Genomic DNA, 17,744 nt, shown 5'->3' on the forward strand with positions numbered 1-17,744 from the left:
TGCATTGCATAGTTTTGCTTGCATTTGCATATTGTACATGGGTACCTATCATGGCCTCGTAGCTAGAACCCATCTTGCATTGTTGACTTGAGTCTTCATTCCCCTAAGTTGCACTTAAGGGGGGGTGTTGGTGTAAATAAATATTCATTGTGGATATTATTACACTTTACTTAAGTTAACTTAAGATAATGCATCTCTTCGTAGTTTGGATTTGAGACACTTAGGGAAGTGTGCACATAGGGATATAACTTGTAAGAGAAATTCCACCTTTTGTGGTTTTATCTTGTTGTTACACTCCACATTCGGTGGGTCATCCACCTCTTGTGGAATATTATATTATTTCTCCTACCTACCCCTAGTATTTCTTACCTACCCTTGTTTCTCATTGAGCCACATGTCATGATTGTGTGCTTGTATATCCATATGGACTTGCCTATATAAGCAGGCTTATATTCGTTGTATTGGTGAATCCAGTTGATCATTTGTATATTGATAAGAATATAATTTGTTTTTGGCATTATTTTGTCTCTCTTTTATACTTTTCATTATGCCCTTGATCTTGGCAAAATCTCACATCTTTGTATTTTCCAAACTAATGAGCATATTTGTGTGTGTGTAAAGTGTATGTGTGTGTGTGTGTATAAAGTGTATGTGTGTGTGTGTGTGTGTTTGTGTTTGTATATATATATGCGCACACACACACACACACACACACACACACACACACACACACACATATATATACATGTGTGTGTGTATGTATATGTATATATGTATGCGCATACATATATATGTGTGTGTATGTATACGTATATGTATATCTACACATATATGTATGTATGTATGTATGTATGTATGTATGTATGTACATATAATGTATATATATACATATATATGTATATGTGTAATGAAAGTTGCAGATCAGCCAACAAAGCAGCTATAACTATATACAAATATGATAACATACTATAATATCATATGTGCATTGATTCCATTCCAAAAATGCAAGAAAATGGTGATAAATGCACCTATGTGGGATCGATGTAGGTGCTCAACAAGATGCTCTAAAAAAAATTTATTGAAGCCCCAATGCTCGAGCTCCAACTTTGACTTCCCAGATGTCGTGAAAGCTCTTTGTATGTCTTCCCGAAAGATGTCGCTCTACTCCTAATTCAATTATTCTTTTCTAGTATCCAATGTGGTCATGACTAAGGGAAAATTTGCATTGATTTATGCCTCATGCTATGTCCTATTTCGGGCTTTACCAAAAAGCATCAAATTTTTCTTTCCTTGTGTTACTTTATTACAACTACAATTCATTCTCATGTTTTCGACCCAAAATTGGCAACTTCAATAGTTGGCCATATTAAAATATGTGTGGAGTTGTCCCATCAAATTTCTATGAGATTTGATATGTGTGGAGTTGCCCCAACAATGTTTATGAATATATTTTTTATTGTTGCAATGGTTTTTCAACAATGCTTGCAATTTTAATAACTAAAAAAAACAAAACTTAAAGCAACTAAAATCATAAAAAATAAATGCAATATGTCAAATTTGCAATGACAATCCTCCTTTCACCATTTTTGAGTGATTTATCTTTAATCTTATACATTACCTTTTTCTATTTTTATGCACCAAATGTAGTAGGTTACCCACTTCTAAAATGAAGGGGCGTCCCCTCCGGACCTCCAATCTACTTCTAAAAATGAAGGAGCATACCCTCCAAGTTCCTAGGACATTAGGGATGTCACCTAGACCCTTAATGATGTACCTCGTGGAACATTATTGTTTAACGGTTTAGTGTTTATTGATTATCTATTATTTTTATGACATTTGTATTGTTGTGATAATTATTTTATTTACAAGCCTTACATTTTATTGTTGAGTTGATTTTATATTATACATTTTTGTTACAAAAATATGACATTATTTATTGGTTGAGCTTGAGATTTTATTTATTTTATTCAACTACTAAGATGATTTATTGATGTTAATGATTTTACACCTATAATGTGAATACACATGATATGCATTGGAAGGGTGCTTGATTGTTGATTTTATTAATGTGGGTTAATATTGACTCATAAAGTGTTCAAGAGGGAGCTTGATTGTACCATAGGATGCATGGATGTAACAAATGAAATGTGTGGAACATCATATTGATTATTATTTGTTGCTATTATTGTTATCATATGAGCTACTTATGAAGATGAAGAGAACCATTTGTGAGCTTGATAGTTTGATTGATTATGAGATCTTCTACAATTGAAATAAAAGAAAAAGTATTATACAAATAATTTCTTAGTTGTGTCTTTTACCATAAGCGTAACTTAATATATGTATATAAAAAATAATTAGAAATTATGGTTAATTATGTGGTTATTTAGTGACTTATTAGGTTAAGCTACTACACAATTTTTTTATGTGCGAATATCTTAAGAAATTGAGCAATGGACATCAACCTGAAAAATATTTGCCTTTTATTTTATTTGTTGACTCTATGAAACTTAAAATTTTTCAGTTTGAATAATTTTCCCTTGAATTGGTGGCCAAGACGTGGAAGGCTCCCTGCCCACAATGTTAACTTGCAATCCAAGTGGTTGGAAAGAGGAGTTTGCATGAGTTAATATTGGAGGGAAGTTGCAATTTGCATGTGCTACATTTGTTTTCATGTTTGGATTCCCAATTGGTGCATCTATATGTAGGAGTTACAATTAGGAAAGAATTGTGTGTGTCATGTTTGAGTTTTTTTATATCCTCAATTAGTTGCTAACACGTTGCTAAATTGTGGGAGGCTTGTTTTAGTCTTTGTATGTTTGAATTCTTATAGGATGGGATCACTCATGACTTAGTTGCTAGAGTTCCACTCCTAATTAATCCATTGAGAATTAGGTGCCACATTAATAGAGGATCTCTTTTATTTTCTATCTCGATCTTTCTTAAAAAAATCTTAAAAATCTTATTATTTGGTGTGGTAGTGAAGAAATTGATAAAAGGTGTCGAGAACAAGTTTGGTTAGCTTCCCGCATTTTTTCATACAAGTCAAAGGTATAAGAAATTGTTTGAAGAGTTTGTTTTCAGGTTGGGAGCTCAAGAGTGGAGTTTTACCTCATAGGGGGAACAATGATGAACTACAGAGTTCAGTTCAATTTCATTCATGGTTAGTGTATGCTTCTGGTTTTGATTGTGTGAGAGCTTTTGCATCAACGTTTCGGATCACACTTTATGATCCATCATCAAGATGATAGAGAGCATAAGGAGAAAAATGGATAATGTTGCAAACCTAGACAAACTAAAAAGAGATAGAAAGGTGGAAGGAGAGAGAGAGGTTACCAAGTTAAGACAAGTGTCAACTCAAAAGAAGGGATAAAAATAAATAAAGAAAAAAAGTACAAGAGACTGAATATAAAAATAAAGCAAAGAAATAGACGAAAAAGGAGAAATAAAGAGAAAGAAGAGAAAACATAAATATATCAAATAATATACAGAGAAAAACAAAGGAACATTATTAGAAGAGAAAAAAAATATATAAGAAAGTAAAGCAACCTAACACAAGAACAAACATTTAAGATGTTTATTTCATTCATGATTCTTGTGGATGTTTTCATAATATTAATTTTTTTGTCTTGTGTCGGTTGAAAGGTTGCAAGTTTGTTTGGGATCAGTCTTGTAAGAGTATAGCTTTTGCCCAAATTCTCCAAAAAAAAAAGTTTGATGTAATTATAATCAATTTTTGAAATAAAATCACAAATATTTCCTCATGGATACTGTTTACAAAATCAATAAGTTTGAAAACCATTGAAATCTTGTTGGCTATTTTAGTAAATAAGAAAACTAAAATCGTGAAGAGGTGGTTATGGTCTGTTATAATCCAATAGAATATGTCCTTCAATAACCCTATAAATCAAATTCAAGTTATAGCCTGATGGGGTTGAGTGAATATCTAGTTTTCCAAATTTTCCTGAAAAACATGGATCTCTTGATCTTGTTTCAAAACCCCTTTTGTAATCACGCATAAACCCCACTATAAGTGTTTGGATGAAGTTTTGTGAGATGTTATTGCTAGTGTAAAACTGTTTTCTGTTGGTTCTGTAACCTTATGGACCAATTTTAGCACTCGAAGGACCCCCAATGGTAAAGAAATTGATGCCCACTACCCTACCTTAACCTCTAAAGTTTTCTATTTCAGCAAAACCATACTTTGATTAATTTTTTCTCCTTTGGAGCTTCTCCCTTGGTGGGGTTAAAGGAACTTCAGTTTCCTCTTTAAATTGCTACCACCCCTTTTGCTCACTACTTTGACTCTCTTGTTCCATTTTTTCTTACCTAACAGGGTATTCTCATATGCCTCATCCATATTGTTCATCTTCAATATCAATAGTTCATATTGAACTTGGATTCTAAACCCATTGATGTTTCTAGATGCTGCCTACTCATATTCTTCTTGTAAATCAGTTCAAATTTATATCCAAAAGAATTACTGATTATAAACTTGTACTTTTGCTCTATTTTTTCCTGCCTCAAAGGGTATTATCATATGCCTCATCCATGTTCATCTTTAGCATCATACTAGAGCTGGAAACTAAGCCCATTGATGTTTCTAGCTATTGCCTACCTTGTATTCTTATAAATCATTTCTAATTTATATCCAAAAAAGTTGCTCTCATTATAAGTTTGTGCTCATTGCTCTTTCTACCTTAATTTTGAAACTCCTTACATATATTTTCTTAAATCATAAACTTAACCTTAAGATTCTTGCTCAGCCTCCCCTTCTTCTTTGTGGTTGAATAAAAAAAAAACACTTCTACAAGTTCTGAAAAAATCTCTTTACTCTCAAGTGGGTTATACCTAAAAAAATATGTGTATTGGTATTGCTTCTGTTAAAAAATCATCATATCTATATCCCAAATTAATCCCGCATTGTTTGGAAGGCTTTGTCTGCCACAATTGAATTCGCTCTCCTTCTAACATAAAGGTTAATTGGTTGCCTTCAAATTGCTTTTATAACTAAAAAATTATCATATCATATTTCTCCTCTTCCCCGAGCATGCTGTAGCTTCTCCCATGCCTTCCCCAAACTTATAGATTCTCCCACCACATGCTGCAAATTTAAGTTTTCTCATATTATCTTCCTCAATCCCAGCCATTCAAAGTATCTTTCTAATTCCTGAATCCAATTCATTAGCACTTCTGGGCTCGATTAAACTTATCAGAGATGACAATTTTAAACCTTGCTCCATCTTGGACACATCTTCCATGAAACTTTCCATAGTATGTATGGCTCCACCCCAAGCCATTTGAAACTCTGCTTCTTCTTTTAATTAATCATTTCAGTAATTCTTCTCTGCCTTGGATCCCCCTCTGGGCCAAGTTCAGATACCATGCTGATACAAAGCCCTGCTCTGCAGCTATCAATCAAGTGAAATTATCTGCAAATTTTACAAAATTCATAAAATATAACAGCACAGATAGCACAAATCACTGACTAAAATAGGGGAAGGAGAACTTGGAGACACATAAAACAAATTTGATATTGCATATTATATTCAAATGAAAACAATGCATTAGCTTACAAACAGAGCACTACTTAATATACATAAATTCCAATGGCACAGCTTTTATTGGGCATGTCAGGTGCCCTAAATTCCTGCAGTATGGTCTATGTCATGTCACAGAAACGGTGGTCTGCATCAATCTCCAAGTTAATTTCTGTGATTTCAAATTCCAAGCAAGCAGAGGCTGAAAGTCCATCCCACTTGTAATCTATCTACCCGTGATCTATTATTGCAAAGAAGCATTCAGATATTTCTACCCACCATCTGAATCGGCAAAGACAGACAGTGTTCAATGAACCATGTTGAAAGTAATTGTGAAGTTGAATCTAAAGACTTGGGACCTTCAAAGACATTGGCAATCCTTGATGTGAAAAAGTATAGGATGAACAGAACATGATAACTGCATTTTGTTCTAGTCACTTACCAAACGGGTTGTTCCACACCTTTCACATGCATGGACAAACGCTCCGTTACCAAATGTGCATGACATGCAATTCCAAACCAAGTCTGCTCTGTCGAACTCAAGATTATGGGTTCCACTTGTCAAAGAACTTTGTGAGATAACCATGACAGAATCATCACGTGCAAAATACTCACGGGGTGTCCTACAACTCTCACAAACATGAAGAAACACTCCATTCTCAGATTTGCAAGACATGCAACTCCAAACCAAGCCTGCTCTGTCAAACTCAGGATTAGATGTCCTGATCATCAAAGAGCTTTCTGAGGCAACCATGACAGAATTATCATACGCAAAAGCCTCACGAGATCTCCCACAGCTCTCACAATCATTAAGAAACACTCCATTCTTAAAATTACAAGATTGACACTCCCAAACCAGTTGTCTTATGTCAGAGCTCTCCTCCATCACAATCATCAAGATTGGACGTTCCTCGCAACTGTATATCATGTCCCAAAAACTGACTAATAATTGAGGTGCATAAGAACATAGCAAACCTGCAAGGGTACCACAAATGGGTCCAGACAAAGGTATGGCAGGGTACAAGAAATAAACAGAAGCCAACTCATCTGTGAAAATTGCTGCTATGATCAGTGCCTTGTGGTTTTGGTAAGCAGGTAGAAGGAATCCATCCATGCCAAACAGTATCATCCATAACTGACCATGACAAATTGAAGAATAACCTTGCACTGCTATTGGTATAAGAATTATTGAGGCAAACCTTCCACTTCCGATGGATCTCTTCAAAAGTCTACCCTTCCACAGGAAAGAAGCAATTTGATATGCAAATTGTGCCTTGCTTGCATGATGGAATATTGGGATGAACCATTGTTTGAGGTCAAAATTCTGCGTTTCAGATGCTAGCAATATCAGCAAAAACTTCATGCCAATTTCAACTTACAATTTCAAAACCAAACAAAAGTTTTGCTTGCAGAGAAACGTCATTCATAATACTATAAATTGAGAAGTCACTGTAAAGCCTACATTCATTGGTTATACTATCATACTAAGCTGCTATAAAGCCACCACTAAGGAGGTCATTTCCCCTTTCTGAAATGCCCCAAAATTGAGCGACAAGTTCAAGCCCACTTCAGGAGTGTTTGCTGGGAAAGTTGAGCTCCACACCACTAATTGTTAGTTTGCACTAATTATGACAACATCATTATACTGCTCTTCATGATCAAACTTTTGAGAGCACAACCTTGGTTTTTTGTGTATAAAATTAAATATATAACTGGAAATGCAAATAAGACACCAAGTAATTAGCTGTGGTTTATTTCATGCAAGCTTCCATTTATTGGCATAGAGTCAGGCAATAGAATTCAGATTTAGGACATAGAAGGATAAAGCCAGAATAAAGTTTATCTGATGTATATAGTGTTCTGTACTTATAAACCGAATTAAAAAAACTCTACTCTGAAACTTCTTCCAGCCATGAAGAATTTGACCCAAGAATATTTTGGAAAATTTAATTTGTTCATCCATTGTCGAGACAAAATAAATATGCCACAAAATTTGCTGATTATTTTCTCGGGGTCTCTGTGATGGTTTGTTTTTGTGAATGTTTTTGATAGTTCTCTGATTATGAAGTTAAGAGCTACTGAAAAAAATCTTCCTTCCACAGAAACTTGTTTCAAAGAAAGAATATTTTCATCCAAATGAAGCCACATTTTTTCTGAAAGCTTCCCAGGGGGGTTACTGCATACGAATTTTCAGAAACAGTGAGACAAAAAATTGCTCTGAAAAATAGAAAAAATGTTTGAATTCATGGGGTTCTATTCTAGAAAATTCTGTTATTATGGTTTGTGATAAGGTAGTGTTCTAAAGTGTTTAAGTTCCAGAGAGGTTGGAAGTACTATCAATCAATGCTGAAAACATACACTGTATTCCTGTTGTGACCATTTCACACATCGCCCCATTAAAATGGGGACCCCCTCTTTTTTGCTCTTGTTTTGCCTGTTCTTCTCTCTGCTTTAGGGTTTTGAGTAAGTGAGTGAGTCGTCTAGACTAGGGTTAAGCTTTAGGGGTTTCCTTTGATATTTTCAAGCCGAAGTCCAGTCCAATTTTGAAAGATTATTAAGCATCCTCGCTGAGATTGCAATTTTGAAATAGCTTGAGTCTGTCAGGAAGTTGAGTATGTCTCAGGATGAGTCCAGTCAGAATTTTGAAGGCAAATTCAAGTTAGGTCTAAGTGATAGCATAGTGTTAATGATGGGATTGTGCAATTTTGTCCGGGTGAATTTTGACCAAATTTTTGAAGGTTTACTAACTTGCCCTTGGCCTTGGAGATGACCTAATTTTGCCTTGTCGAGTGATTGAAGACCAAAAATGTGGATATTTTGGCCTGCAAAGGTGAAATTGCCCCTGTCCCTCACCCAGGGACCAGGGCGAAAATGATATTTGGTGCATATTGGTTATTGACTTGTTTAATTTGTTTTATGCAGGGTCTCCAGGAGGACAAATTGGACGTAAATTGAATATATTGAAGATTTTGAAGACTCAAAAATGATGAATTTTGAAGATTCAAGACAAGTCTGCTCCTGTTCCTCACCCAGGGATTAGAGCGATTTTCCTCAAACACACCTTCTTGGACTTTTTTTTGGATTTGGATTTTTGTTCATAGCTTGTGAAATGATGGTATCTTCCCCAGCAAAGGAAATTTGAGATGATAATTATGAGGATTTGGCCCTAAGGACCAAAATCGCTCCTGTCCCTCACTGAAGGACCGGAGCTCGAATGCCAAGTTTGCCTTATCCTTGCAGGATTTAAATGATTTCGCGATTTGAGAAGATCAAGGAAAGTACGTTTTGCTCATTGAATATAACTTGAATGGACCACAATGGAGAAAATCGATCCAAATTGGCTAAGGCACTCCTGTCCCCCTCTCAGGGACCAAGGCGAATTTCAAAGGTAGCTCCTGTCCCTCTCCTAGGGACCAGAGCGATTTTCCCTCAAGACAAGTTTTTGGCCAAGGTAAAGCGAATTTCAAGCTTGATATGAAGGAAAGAGGGCATAATCGCTCCATTGAAGATAATTTCGAAAGATTGCAAAACGCAAAGTGAGCCCATAATTGCCAAAGCGCTCCTGTCCCTCTCCAAGGGACCAGAGCGATTTCCTCATAAGGCAAATTTCCCGCAATGTTAAAACGAATTTCATGTTGGAGATGAGTAAAGGAAAGCATAATGAATCCATTGAAGATAGTTTTGAAAGTTAGCAAAAAATGATTGAGCTTATAATTGTAAAAACGCTCCTGTCCCTCACCAAGGGACCAGGGCGAAAAACATATCATCAAGTCTTTCCCTTCGAATTTAGATGAATCCAGGACAAGGCACAAGATGGCGATGATATTGGAAATGCTTCGAGGAAAAGTGAAGTTACAAAGACCACGAAATTTGATGAGAAATGGCCAAAGCGCTCCTGTCCCTCACCAAGGGACCAGAGCGAAATCTTCAAAAAACATAAAATGCTTAACATTGCGAAGTACTATTTCTTGTGTCCAGGACTCAAGGTGGAAGGGAAAGTGATATTCTACGTTTACAAAGCAATTTAAGGATGATACAATCAAAAGTTTATGCCAAGGACTAAAGGGCGCTCTTGTCCTTCACTCAAGGACCAGGGCGATATTCATTAAAACAATCATTTCCTTCCAAGACCACGCCAAGGCAAGGTTGTGCAAAGCGAGAAATGCCTTTCGAAGGACGATGAACAAGGAATTGCTCCCCAAAAGTCAACAATTTCAAGCTCAAATGCAAAGTTCGCTCCTGTCCTTCACTGGAGGACCAGGGCGAAAATCCTTGGGGGAGCTCAGTTAGTCTTGAAAAGGCGAATTGGACATGCATGAAGCAAACAATAAAGATCATTGCCTACCTCACAACTCGATTTGGCGATTAAAGAGACAAGGATCAAGGATAAAAGATAAGTTCGCTCCTGTCCCTCACCAAGGGACCAGGGCGAAAGTACTTTAAGGCACACTCCTTCCATAAAAGGAATGAATTAAGCTCAAGATTCCCAAGCAAAATGCTATTTTGGATGTCCAAGATGGGACTTTGAACGTTAAAAACAAGAAATGCAAGGCCAAATGAAAAGGGCGCTCCTGTCCCTCTCCCAGGGACCAAAGCGAGGTTCTCAACAAGGTGGTATTTTTACCATGCTTAGGTGCCAATGTCATCTTAATCGCATTAAATGCTAAGTCCGCTAAAACTTTGAAATATTTTTAATTAAAATTGGCATTTAATGAGTTCGCATAAGGCATTTAATAATTAATTATGCCTTTTAAAAAAATCGAAATTTAATTGCAAAGGCATTTAATTAATTAATTATTAAATTAAGTGAAGGGAGTGCGCTTGAGGTTTTATTTTAAATATTTTATAAAAGTCAGCCTCCTTTTTATTTAATTTTGTTTATTATTTGCTTCATTTCCACCAAGTCGGCCTATGGGAGAGTATAATGGTGAGCGCCTATATAAGAAAGGTATTTTGAAACATTTTGATCCATCATTCAATCATTGTTTACATACGATTTGGAGAAGCAATAGGAGGAGCGAAATCTCATCCAAGGAGAGGTGCAAATTTTCAATCCAAGAGGAGTGCGAACTTTGCTAGAGGTTGGAGGTGGAGCGAGTTTTCCTCAAGACGTTGAAGACCCAAGGTGGTGAAGTTGATGAAGGAGGCGCCTTTGCTAGAAGACTTCAATATTCATTTTGCCTAGCAAATCTCTTAATTTTTGCATCTTTTTTAGAGCTAGTTCTCCAAGAAAGGTATGGTGAAGATCTTCCTAGATTAATTTTGAAATTTTGAAATTTTGAATTTCCAATTGCATAATCGTATTTAGGAAATGATAATTCAAAGATTTATCATGAAGTTTCCTAAATTTAAAGCTTAAACTTAATCTATATTTTTACGTTCCAAGGTATATTGCTCATTATGAAATGTTGTGTAGGTGTCAAGATGGCGACCCCAAAGCCAGGAGCATCCACCAGTCGTCCAGCCCTCATGAAGGAAGATCAAAGGAATGAAGAAATGGAGACCAAGATCGTGTCAAAATGGAGCAACATTGGAGATACCAACTTGGGAAACTTCAGTGTGAAGAAGTTTCGAGAGGTCCCCTACATTGGAAAGCCATCACCTGTCGCAAGGAGAATAATTGTAAGTGGCATTATCAAGGCGGCCGGCTTCCCTCCTACAATCCAGTGCCATGAGCTAATGATCGAGTGTTCTCGCCATTATGACCCACAGTCAAGATCGATCGTGTCCAAGGAAGGAAACACTTTGGCTTATCTTTCAGATGAGGCTATCAGTGAAGCTCTCCATCTGCCAGAGCATAAAGATATGATTTACAAAAGCTTGGAAGGAGCAAGATCTATGTACGAAGATGATCCGAACACTTGCTTGAGCATCATCAACAAGAATTGGTTACTCAAGAGTCGTCCTCGCCTGAGCAAGATTCCCAACACACCACATAGGATCGACTTCCAGGAGGAGTACAGAGATTTGGTAACCTTACTCAATCGAGTTACAGGGGCTCCTCAAGCCTTCTATTTTGAGAAGTCGATGTTCTTTTTCATCCAAGTGATAGTTCAAGGAAAAGGAACAATTCATTGGGCTAGAATTATTAGCCATTGCTTGGACGTGCAGTTGAGAAGACTGAAGGCTACCAAGTCATTTCACATGAGCTCGTACATCATGTATGCCTTGATTAGGAGTTTTGAATATGCAGGACTACCTCACAGAGGGGCAATTGGAAGAGGACTTGGAGAAGTCAGAGTTTGTGACTCTTATGTTCATTTGCATCATCCACCTGGGAGTAATTACAAGTTAGTCAATGATACCTTCACAATGAATATCACCAGGACACTACAAGGCGGGATTCACAATCGGCTATCTCAGGAGGCACAAGAACTTGTAAAGAGGTATGGTGCTTGGTTCATCCAATTCCAGAAGTTTACATATATTAGAGTTCATGGGTGTCCTTCACCTCCATATATGTTGCCAAGATATCCGACAGACAGGATAGTACTACTTGAGGTAACTAGGCAACTGGCAGCTTATGCGAAGGCATTCAGACACAGGCATGGAAATGGGATTCCTGTACCTATCATATTAGGAAATTCAGTTGAGGTATGTCCTAATGTTCCAGCTTTAGATGATGCAGAAAGGGAGTTGGCCTTATATTCATTTTCATTCTTTTCATTGAGGGAGAATTTTGATCCTTATGGATGTATAGAAGAGACAGTTGGTAGAAAATACAAGCATGAATGTTAGGTAGAGGACTTTTGGATGAATCTCTTAGATGATTTAGAAGTGAAAAGAAAGATGCATTCCAGATTGCCTTTGGATTTCATCAAGAAATGCAAAGTTTACAGAGTGGCCGATCAAGCTCAGGACAGTGGCAGGCACCTCCAGTCATCCTATGATAGAGAAGACAAGGCAGTAAAGATAGATTGGAATGAACCTGAGGTTGTGGACTTGAAGACTTTGATGGCTCCAGTTTTGTCCTGTACTCGCAGATGGGTTGATGTGCAACATCAAAAGGTGAGAGAGCAGAATATATCAATGACTTTTACTTTGGAGGAAAGGTCGGCAGAAGGAGCAAGCGCAAGTGAAGGCCATCCTCATCCTAGAAGCACAAGCGAAGGCAATCCTCACCCCAGAAGCGTAAGCGAAGGCAATCCTCATCATAGAGGTGCGAAGAGGAAGGAAAGACCTGAGAAAAGAGAATCTTCCAAGAAGAAGCAAGAGGCCAATCGAGATCGCTCATCCGGCACATCTTCTCGACAGGAGAAGAGGACACTTGAAGTGGAGGAATCTATGGAGTCAATGGTTCAGAATGATAAACATGAAGAAGGACAGGCATCTCAACGTTCATCAAGTCAATCTCCCCAGGTCAATGAACTACATGAAGACAAGGATGATGATGAAGCAACATCTCCTCTTCGGAAAGAAGAGCCACTACCTAAAGAAATACAAGTTAGAGAGACAAGGTCTGCCATTTCAGATTGGTTGAAGGAGAGACTAACAAGGGTGATTGTGATCGAAGACGAAGAAGATAATGTGATTGATTTAGATAGCCTTGTTGGAGATTCTCAAGGAGTAACAGAAAGGAGGAAGGCCACCAAAATGTCCAAGATGATCAGAGATGAGATAGGGTCTAGGAAGTTGCAGATAGCTACACCGGCAGTGGACAAGTACGAGGGTGAGATCCTTGCAGAAGAATATGATGTAGAAACCGTTGAGCTTGGTCCACTTACCACCGAGTAGGCATTGGATGAGGCAACTGATTCATTTGAGGCACTTAAAGATAAACTTAAGGAAGAAATGGAAAAGAGTAGAAAACTTGAGAGAGAGAGAGGTGCTTGGAGAAGCTACTTTAGCCACCTCAGTCAGCCCTTGGGACGTCAGGATCCAGCAGTATCTCCCGTGCAAGCACTTCCCCTTGAATCAGTTGGTGAGGCAGAGAAAGTTAAGAGCTTGGTCCAGCTTATGAGCTCTTGGATTGACAAATCCCATACAGTTGCTGTTGAGTTTGCGACAAGAATGATGGAGACCATTCATCGGGCCATCCAGGTCCTTGAGATCATCCACAACCTAATGATAACAGTAGCCGCCTTTGCTCATACTAAAGATGTTATCATTCCTGTTCTTCAAGTAATCAGGCAAACATCAAGGAAGACCTTAGCACAAGAAAAGATAATGGATGGAGGAGCTCATAATTTACTCCAGTGGTCTACTTTACTCCAGATGAAGGAAGTTCTTTTTGAGGATACCAGCGCCAAATGCAATCAAGTGGAGGAGGTCATCCATCCAATCCAGGACAAGGTATTTGGGGTTTTATGCACTATTCTTGGTAGAAGGATCGAAGTTGAGACAAATGTGGATCTCCAAGAGTTGGAAGAAAGGGTCAAAGTCATCTTTTGCAAAGATGAGAATGTGATTACAGATGAGCAAAGAGATCAAATGTTTGCTACTATGCTCCTAATTGAGAAAATCAAGGAACTCGAACCTGAATGGGACGCAGCTCTTCTCAAGGCCTTTGATCAGATTATTCACTTGGAGGAACGAATGAGGAATCTTCCCGAGATTCCTATTGCTGAGATTGAGGGAATCGTGTCCAGATTCATTGCATATGCTAAAAAGGAGCATTGGAAAGGGAATAAGGTTCTAGAAGAGAGGTTGTTATAGATGACATGGCACCTTAATTATCATTGGTCTATGTTTCCTAGATTTTTGTGCCAAATTAAATATTTTGGCTATGCATTTAATATTGTGCAATAAAAAGGGAACTTTTGTAATAAAACCCTAATTAGGGTTTAGGTGTCAGAATCTCAGCCGTTGATCTTCTTTTGATCTGGGTCGTTCATTGTAACTGAGGATGCTATATATACCCTCACTCATTTTCATTTTGTCATTAGAAGAATTAGAAATAGAGCAATAAGAAATAGTTAGAAGATTAGAGCTTTTGGAGAGAAGAAAGTTATTTTGTAGCAAGATTGAGTTTGAAGAAAGGATTTCAAACAATTGTTGTCTATTTTGGCTTTGAGATCAATAAAATATTGAAGTTATGGTGTTTTATTGCAATTCTTGTGGCTATCTTCATGGTTGTTTGTTTTCTTGAATCATTCTCAGTCGAAATAGTATTTAAGTTTGAAGGACTAAGTGTTGGGCTTGATTTTGGTGAAGATTCACGTTCCAAACCACTAGCTTCTTACTGATTGTGGGAACGCCTTGTGTGGTCAACTGGAGAGACTTGAATTACTTAAACCTTCAATCGTCATTGAGCTTTGGATATGTGCCTTTGTGGTAGTGTCCATCATCCTTGATAAATTGAAAAAATCATTTGTTACCTTAGAAGATCGCATCAATTTCAGTTGGGTTGTTATCTCATGGCAATATTGAAATTGGTAGAATCTTGCCAAGTCTAGCCTACATTGGGTCATTCTTAGGATTAGATTAGAATTTATCCCTTGCAAACCCTACCTTTTGATCTTTTTGAAGAACTTGTTAGTTTTAGGAAATCCTGTTCCTACAGCTTGGAGGACGTAAGGCCCCTTGATGAAACAGCATTCACAACGACCACTGGTGCTTATCTACACGTAGAGACCCTACATAAAAGAACACTGGAGTCACCCTGATTGATCCTTTTTTGCGACATCTTCAGCAATCAGAGGCTTTATTCAAGAGAGGATAAGGTACCCTTGGGTATTTTATTCTGTGTATGATTGTGTACAAAATACACGTCAACAATTCCTCACTTTTTAGGAATGTTCTGGCACTTTCAAATGACCAAATAGAAATTTGATTGGAAAATCAGGATCAGCATGCATGTGCTTCTGGATTCGATTGTGTATGCAAGTTTTTATCATCAACGTTTCGAATCACATGCCGCGATTCATCATCAGAATGAGCAAGGAATTTCCTATTTTACATCAACCTGTATGGGGATTTATGTAAAGCAGGAATTTCCATGGTGAACATCGTAAGACTATTATTGAGTTAGTTGTTGCCCCTGAAATCCTATTTCCAATGAAAACCAGGTTTAGAATTATATTGTTTTCACTGAAATTGACAAAGACCGGGAGTTTTCCTTATAAAATGACCTTGTTTCTTTTAAATTGAAAAACCCCTATCATATTTCTTATGAGTATATTTATGTGATCGACAGTGTGAGATGGTGAATTCAATTTTCCCCAAAATTCCAAGCAACTGGGGAATGGCAAAAACTGATTTCTTGGATTGTATTTTACATGAAAAAGAGTCAAAACACTACTTTAAAGTCTCCCTGTTTCCTATAAGTCCATTCTCAGCGAAGCAAGAAAATCAATGTGAAAGGGGTGCCAGATTTAGCAGAAGATGCCAAAGATCTTTCATTTTTGAGGACTACAATTTTTTTTGATAGAAGATTTTTCATTAACAAAGTCGTTTTTAACTATTTAAAATGGGAGCATGGGTCTTAGGCTGAAATTTCTTCAGCTATGAGTCAAGGAGTGAGGGATATTCATTCCACTAAAATTGCTTCGGGCACGATCCTGACCTCGTCCCTTATGATATTGGAACCTTGCAGTAAGCAAGACTTGATCTTTGATGAGCTAATTAAGAATCCTTTAGCTTCACGAGCAGACCAAAGATCCATTGACATTTTTATTTTAAACCTAAAGACTGACCGATCTATTAGTAGATGCCAAAGGTCCTGCGATTTTGAGGATTTCAACTCTATGACAAATATGTCCTTGGATGTTTTTGTAAAATAACGAAAGACTCGATTAAATTCTAAATTGCAGTGCTTAAAGACAGATCAGTGCATCCCCATAATATATATCCGTCATAGTATCAGGAAAAAAATCAACTAAGATTCTGCTTGATCAGTGAGCCACTACAATTGTGAGAACCCATAAAAGCTGGCAAGGAGTCCAAAAACTCTAAACCATCAGTAAGATCCTACGAATACAGTACATGGATCAGTAGAAGTACGAAGCATTTTTTATTAGGCTTACAGTAGAATTAACTAAATGGGTACTAAATATCATTGCCGTGAAGCAGGGGAGCAGGTAAACTGAAGCAAACAACAACAAAGCAAGCTGCCACACAAAGTAACATTCGGAAAAACCAAGGTTAAATCTATGTATATCTTTCTAGTTTCTACAAAGAAATATGTTTTATATGCAAATACAACAAAAAAATTCATATACTCAGCTCAATAAAATTCTTTAAATTGTAAGACCCAAAGAACTCAAGCCAAAGGGAACAGTGTTTACCGTAGTATTTGTGTGGTCATTCACAGGAAACTGTGGAAACCCGAGGTAAGCAAGAAGCATTAGAACAACTACAATAGCTGTTACTGGAATGCCCATTCCTTATTACAATTCTTTGAATTCCTCTAGACAGATGGTGTTTGTTACACTCCCTCTTAACAATCCACCAAAAATAAACAGAACAAATTTGAAATTACCCACAACCCAAACTTCAATTAAGATCAATCTCCTCAACAGAACAGAACTGTTTTTCACTTAAATCAAATTCATTCCTTTAGTAATGCTCTTCGTCTAGAGATTTGTGCCTCAATGAACTAATTGTTGTTTGTTGTTCTATAGCTCAAGTAGCATTGATGTTGTGTGGGTTGGAGACCCGGAAACAGCACTTTATTGGAACTTCAAAAAAATTCCCCCACCATATCGAGGGTGTTAATTGGGTCTTGCTATCGTAAGAACAAATTCTGCCGTTGATTGATCTTATGGAGGAGCCAAAATTTATTTGTAGTTTGTAAGGAGTTTGCGCGTACAAGGAATGCGTGCGTGGCAAACAGACACAGGATCTAATTTTCAGGCCAGATGAAAGTGAAAGCAAAACATTTTGGGATGGGTAATAAGAATCTTCGTTCGTTCCCGTAACGCGTCAAACTCCCATTCTATCAAATGGGCAGTATGAATTCTCCATAGAAATTAGTATATGTATGGATATAAAATATTTTTTATTTCAGATAAATGTGAGTAAATATTATTGTTTGGTTGATACATACATTAATAAAATGTAGGTTACTGGTCTGAACCATAATTTGTACAATTGTTTATTGGATAAGAGATATTTTTAAGTATTTCTCTAAGTGATAGACATAAATGTATGTATATCTGATGGTCATAAGTACAAATTTAATGGAGAAGCCGCAATCTATCAAACAATCGACATAAATTTCATGATGGCTATATATATTTTTAATTATTTATTTGGTTATTGTAA

General features: G+C 37.1%; 1 protein-coding gene across 1 annotated transcript; it reads right to left on the reverse strand.

The window, feature by feature from the left end:
- Positions 1-5,514: 5,514 nt before the first annotated feature.
- On the reverse strand, positions 5,515-17,406 carry LOC131073229 (uncharacterized). Its single transcript, XM_058009619.2, has 2 exons — positions 16,766-17,406; positions 5,515-6,864 (listed from the first exon to the last, which is right to left on the reverse strand). Exons 1-2 carry the CDS (start codon positions 16,859-16,861, stop codon positions 5,971-5,973), a joined length of 990 nt encoding a protein of 329 aa, XP_057865602.2. The 5' UTR covers positions 16,862-17,406; the 3' UTR covers positions 5,515-5,970.
- Positions 17,407-17,744: the final 338 nt, after the last annotated feature.

The sequence above is a fragment of the Cryptomeria japonica genome, chromosome 2 (genome assembly GCF_030272615.1).
Source record: "Cryptomeria japonica chromosome 2, Sugi_1.0, whole genome shotgun sequence".
In the NCBI taxonomy this organism is placed as follows: Eukaryota; Viridiplantae; Streptophyta; class Pinopsida; order Cupressales; family Cupressaceae; genus Cryptomeria; species Cryptomeria japonica.

Coding starts and splice junctions, on each gene's coding strand:
- LOC131073229 (XM_058009619.2), bottom strand. CDS start 16,861: ATGGGCATTCCAGTAACAGCTATTGTAGTTGTTCTAATGCTTCTTGCT. Junction 6,865..16,765: donor ATGACCACACAAATACTACG/GTAAACACTGTT, acceptor TCTGAAACGCAG/AATTTTGACCTCAAACAATG.